This window comes from Panicum virgatum, chromosome 5N, assembly GCF_016808335.1.
Source record: "Panicum virgatum strain AP13 chromosome 5N, P.virgatum_v5, whole genome shotgun sequence".
Lineage (NCBI taxonomy): Eukaryota > Viridiplantae > Streptophyta > Magnoliopsida > Poales > Poaceae > Panicum > Panicum virgatum.
The window spans coordinates 8620546-8626545 of record NC_053149.1 but is presented as its reverse complement, the minus strand read 5'-3'; the positions used below and the strand labels follow the sequence as shown (position 1 = coordinate 8626545).

The 6000-nt window shown below is 51.5% G+C and overlaps 1 protein-coding gene across 1 annotated transcript; it reads right to left on the bottom strand.

Annotated features, from left to right (window-relative positions):
* Window positions 1–280: 280 nt before the first annotated feature.
* LOC120675782 (L-Ala-D/L-amino acid epimerase-like) lies at window positions 281–3855 on the bottom strand. The gene is made up of 7 exons (XM_039956991.1): window positions 3232–3855; window positions 2432–2542; window positions 2126–2342; window positions 1637–1970; window positions 1428–1489; window positions 854–927; window positions 281–574 (listed from the first exon to the last, which is right to left on the bottom strand). Exons 1-7 carry the CDS (start codon window positions 3736–3738, stop codon window positions 569–571), a joined length of 1311 nt encoding a protein of 436 aa, XP_039812925.1. The 5' UTR covers window positions 3739–3855; the 3' UTR covers window positions 281–568.
* Window positions 3856–6000: the final 2145 nt, after the last annotated feature.

Sequence of the window (6000 nt, the reverse complement as noted above, 5' to 3'; positions counted from 1 at the left end):
TTCTCTCTCCCATTTCTCCCTCTCATCCCATCATCAAACGGCGCTCGTACTTATCTTCCTAGACCTATCGCGCGCCGATGTGCTGTGCATGCTTGTGTTCCTGGCGCTCCTCGTCGCCTGGCGCAGCCGGCGGGGAGCCGTCGTCCTCGTGGTCGGGCGAGCACGGCCAGCGCGGCGACCTCGCGAGCGAAAGGGGCACAACATCCCAAGCCTCCTGGCGACGGGCTTCCGCTCCGCTCCGCTCCGTCGGAAGTTGATTTTTTTTTTGTTGTACAATGAATTTAGATCACAATATAACAATATATTTATTGTAATATTTCGATAAAACAACAATGCCAGCTGATACAGCCTTATGAGTATACATACTACTATCTACACCTTGATCAAATGTTATAGATTTATAACCCTGATTCTGATTGGACTACAGTAAACAGAAGGCTACATGCTTCCTATCGCTCATCTGTTTTCAGTTACAACGGTGGTTGCCCGTTTGAACAATGCATGTGTGGAGTGCACTGCAATGCTCCGCATGAAGCTCCAGACGGACAGACAAATCCACTAATCATCTTCATTTCTGCAACATTTTCATATAGATTGATGAGTCATAGAACTTCTTATTCACTAGGAAAAAATAGAAAAATTTAGAAATGCTACTATTTTGGAGCTTTACAATGAACATTTGTGACTGTATATGCTTTTTTTTTGAATTTATGGTAGCTCGAAACAATGTTTGCGGGTGGTTGTATTGTCAGTTCAGAAAAATTTATAGTACCTCAACCTCGACATGGGGAAGAACACAATACTTTTACAGGAAACCAGAGGGTAAGTAAGCAACAGGGATAACTTGACATACCGAGCCATTGTTGTCCAAGTGAAGGAAACCACCATGGCCACGGGCATTTGTAAACTTGTACAGGGGTCCAAAGGCTGACAAGAGAATTAGTATGAGTCATATAAACTAGAGACACAGTTTGAGCTTTAATTTGTTTTACGAAGGTCTGCATCTTGCAAGGAAGAAAAAGCAGATTTCCCAACAACAAACATAGAAACATCAAGGCATTAGTATTATAGAAGGAAATATCCAAGTTTATAAGCAGCATCAAGGCAACAGAGATGATAGCTCTGAATAACAATACTCCACCAGCTCATAACACTACAGATTTTCACGACATAAATAGTTTCCTAAAATGAAAAAAAATGAGGTACAGAAGGGTTTGGGTTCAGCAGATTGAGTTCAGGAAAAACGTGTCTATGACACAACATGCAGAAATCAAAGCAGTACTGAATCTTTGAGGGCCTGAACATGTACCAAGTGAGCAACAACTGTCGTTTCTGTTTTTAATAATAAAAGTAGCTGTGATGGTAGGATGCCAGTGGCTACTGTCTTTAAAAGAGGAAATGAAGACATATAAAGAGAGTAAGACTACCTTCGTAGCCACCATAAACTGGATCTTCAGACAATAAAAGGGGCGTGTCCAGATCAATAAAACTGCATCCATAAGTTTCAAGAATAACTTTAGCAGCTGAAAACAGATATAAGGTGTCGAGCAAAGTAATTTTTCTTTCAATTTGTGGGCTGGAGCAACCTAATCACAATGTAAAAATAAATGGTTGCATACTTCCACAACAAACACACCTGAAACAACCAAGCCCAGCAGCTAGGTGACCAGCAAAGCCCATGGCGATTCTAGTCTCGACCATGCCGCCAATCATCAAAGCAACATTGGCTTTTCTTGCAGCATCAATTATTTCAAGGGCTCCAAGAACCCCTAATTTTGCGAGCTTGATGTTAATAACATGGGCCAGATTCCCATGTATTATTTTCTGAGCATCAAGTAAACTCCGGCAACTTTCATCAGCAGCGACAGCGACTTTGTATTTCTCCATGGCAGCAATACTAACATCACGGAGACCCTCCCAATCATCTCTGTGAACTGGTTGCTCAAAGAGTACAGGGGTCACACCCATTTCTGAAACCAGTGACAGAATAAAAAAAATAAGTTTGGAGAAATACTTGGGGCGAGGTTGGAATATCCAGATGATGAACAGCTAATAAATTCGAAATGCTGAGGCAAGATCAAAAGGTCAATCCATATAGTAGCACAGAATTTGCAGGAGTACGAACCGTTTAATCTATCGAGAACTTCAATTGCTTGATCAGCTGTGTATCCCTCATTTGCATCCAAGATAAATGAGCAGTCTGGATGGACGAGCCGTATAGCCTTCAGAACTTTTATATCCGAGTTCAAGTTTTTCCCAACCTTGAGCTTCAGCGTTTGAAACCCTTGCCCTCGATATTTAGCAGCCAATTGAGCAGCTTCATTTGGGGCCACGATTGGAATCTAGGTTGGGAAATATGGAATATCAACTTTGTTGAAGGTATTTATAAATTTTGTGAATACAGACAGAATATGATGGGACGACCATATACCGTTATGTCTGTGGTCACAGTATCTGATGCCCCTCCAAATAATCTCCACAGAGGGATGCGAATGCTATTAGCAACTGCGTCAATCAGTGCCATCTCCACTCCTGCTCTAGCCTTAATTGGAAAACATACAATCAAATACAGACGCAACAGGAAATCTTGTGTCGTGTCTGAAGTAAAAAGCAGCAGCCATTGAGAATATCAGAAACATATGGCAATCCATGTCTGTTTTTACACTTATACAGTTATACCTCACCGGTCATTTATAAAAATGGAGCACTTCAATGAGCTAGCTAAACGAAATAATCTTTTTTTTCGCACGGAAAGGACCTTTATGCTTACGGTACAGTTTTAATTGATATAAAACTGTTTGGTTTAGTGGTTTGTATTCTGAACGAACTGGTCTAGCTTGTAAGTAATCAACAATTTACAGGTCAACTGGGTATTCAAGGACAATTCTACCAGGCCCAGTTACCATCCAGAGCAAATATTAGCGCCTATAACCAAGCTCAGTTTTTGGTTACGCATCTGAAGAAACATGGGCAGCACTGGCTGCGGAAACTGGTGATCGAGCACATCACTTCAGTAATTCTGCGCTCGAAAGGCAATTCCCATCTACATCGAGTCATACTTCAAACTGCAGCTAACCCATCAACATCGGGATCATCACATTCGACAAATCCAGATTTCCTCAACATCCTTGACTTTTCAACGCGAACCACGTTCTTCCTATCTTTCTTATACGATGAAACACTATTGGGCCCACAGTGTAAGAGTTGGACGAGAAGGTGCGGATCCCTCACCGAGGCGAAGGCGTGTCCCGGGAGGACACCGGCGACTTCCTGCAGCATCGCGCCGAGCGGTGCCGCGGGCGCGCCCGCGAGCGCGTCGCAGGCCCGGCCCGCGGCGGCGAGCGCGGCCGGCTGGTCCTCGGCCGTGACGGAGGGCAGCACGGCCGCCTCCCCCCAGCCGACGGCGCCGCTGCGGAGCTCGACGCGCACGGCGACGTTGGAGACGGCCTCGAGGCGCGAGGTCGCGATGGTGAAGGGCGCGGCGAGGGGCACGTCGAGCGCGCGCGCCTCGGCCGCCGCCACGTCCACGGAGAAGGTCTCCTTGAGCGCGCCGAAGCCGAACGACTCCACGGGGGACGGCGGGGACGGGGACGGCGAGACGGCGCGGAGGCGCGTGGAGGAGGAGGAGGCGGCGGGCTGGCGGGCGGCCGCGACGAGGCCGGGCCGCGGGCTGGCGGCGGCGGGGGTCCCGGAGAGCCGGATAAGAGGCGAGGACGCGGAGGAGATCGAGGGGTCCATGGCCACCAGTGGAGGGTGCGGAGTGGAGAAGCGGAGACCGGAAGCCGGGCCGGCGGGATTCCCGGGGAAGCGGCGCAGGGGGTGGCGGGGGAGCGACGAACTGGAGCACTCGCGCTCGTTTATAGGAGAGCAGCAGTTGGTGCGGCGCCGGCGCTCGATGGGAGACGAGACAAAAGGCCGGCGGTGACCAACTGAAAATTGGGTTATTTACATTTTTACCATTATAGGGAAGGTCACTCGCTGGTTTAGCACTCTTAAACGAGCTCCTACAGATTTAGCACTACTGTAGCCGGAAATCTTACGTTTTTACCATTTTTGCCTACGTGGCAGGACACGGCGGCAGGCCACGTTGGCGTCCGGTCAGCAAAGCGAGGCGAAATGTCCTTTGTGCCCTGCTCGTGACCTGCACCTCTCTTCTCCATCTCCGACAGCTGGGCCCTACAGATCCTCTCACCACCAAGTGGGCCTCACTTGTCAGATTCATCTTCTACCTCTAGCAGGTGCGCACGGACGCCGCCCGCCTCATCCGGACCCCTGCGCGCGGCCGCCGGCGCCGTCCCTCACCGTGGCTCTCGGTCCGCGGCGACCGTGACCCAGACGACGTGGCGTGGCGTGCTGCGCTCCCGCACACCTTCTCCGCCAACGCACTCTTCACCACGCTCGCCAGGCTCCCCTCGCTCGCACGCCTCTAGCTCGTCGGGCTCGGTGCCTGGGGCCCGCTCCCGGGCGCAAGCTCCGCCGCCTCCCGGCCAGCGTTCCTGGAGGTGGGGAAGACAGTGGCGCGACTGGTCCTCACCGACAACAACTTCACTGGGAAGATTCCGGCGGGGTAAGAAGCACCAATAATTTGAATGGATCTTGGCATTGCTTTGCTTGCATTTCGATGAATTGAATGCATTTCTCCTATTATCTATCTTCCGCGAGTAACTAACGAAAGCACTAGCTTGCTAGCTCTCGCTCCTCTGTTCCTTGCTTGTCCTGCTCTGTTCTGTTCCCCAAGCCCTGTGCCCCTGCCCCTGCTGATGGAGCTAGCAAACCGGGTAGGTTACAGCACGCACACGTGCAGCGACGCAGGCACGAGCGGGCGTAGGCCGGGGCGAGCAGACGGCACCAGACGGCAGCCCAAATCAAGCAGGAGCAGGTCAGCTGTAGCAGCACCAGGAGCAGCGCTGGTCCGAGGGCCAGGGGCCAAGGGGCGCGCCGCGTGCGGCCAGCGAGCAGGGCGGGCAGGTGCCCGCCTGGCCGTGGCGCGGGGCCAGGGCCCAGGGGCGACGTGCTCGCGCGTCTTCCCGCCATGGCCTGCTCCCGAGCGTGCGCCTGGAGAGGATGGCGCTCCCGAGCCATGGCCACCAGCTGTGCGCCGCTCCCAATGCCCCCGGGGCTAGGGCCCAGCGGCACGGGGAGCGGAGGCCGGAGAGGAGGGGGGAGCTCGGTGACCGGGCTGGTGACAGAGGTAGAAGACGAATATGACAAGTGGGTCACGGGCACATGAACAAACGGCAGGGGCACAAAGGACATTTCGCCTCGCCTTACTGACCGGGTGCCAACGTGGTCTGCCGCCGTGTCTTGCCACGTAGGCAAAAGTGGTAAAAACGTAAGATTTCCAGCTACTGTAGTGCTAAATCTGTAGGAGCTCGTTTAAGAGTGCTAAACCAGCGAGTGACCTTCCCTATAATGATAAAAATGTAAATAACCCCTAAAAATTGCTGCTGGGCCCGCGCGGCGACAAGGCACAAAGTGGGCGCCACTAGCCAGCAGTGTGGGCGATGCTGTCGAGGAGGAACGACACGGGAGTGGCGTAGGAGAGAGCGCGGAGGCCGACATGCGGGCCCCGACGTTGCCGTGGCGCGGATTCCGGATTCCTCGACGCCGAGGCGTGGCGGCTCATCGCCGCAACGCTCGTGGTGCTTCGTCGCGGAGCGCGAGGGCACACCAGACGAGACTGTTAGAGAATGAAAATTGTAGGGACAAGAATGTAGTGAATGGAGCCAATTTTCTCATTGATCTCAAGGTCCCTTTATATAGGGAGATTACAACCTAGTTAAGACTAGGCATTTAGAACATCAGTTTCTCTTTCTAATGGCAGCCATAAAACTCATTCATAGCATAGCAATAAACTCAATTTATATCCTTAACCATGGCTGTTACCAAGGTCTTGATAGCTGCTTTGATGAGATCAAATAAAGAGCTTTTGTAACACTCCCCCTTTTGATCGAGTCCACCTTTAAGATCAATGTTTTATCTTGAATCCTCCAAAAACCC

Bases quoted from the DNA above. Each gene is read 5' to 3' on its own strand.
- LOC120675782 (XM_039956991.1), bottom strand. From the start codon at position 3,738: ATGGACCCCTCGATCTCCTCCGCGTCCTCGCCTCTTATCCGGCTCTCC. The intron at 2,343-2,431 runs GTATATGGTCGT...TTCCCAACCTAG, and splicing joins CTGTGACCACAGACATAACG to ATTCCAATCGTGGCCCCAAA. The intron at 1,971-2,125 runs GTTCGTACTCCT...CACTGGTTTCAG, and splicing joins AGTTCTCGATAGATTAAACG to AAATGGGTGTGACCCCTGTA.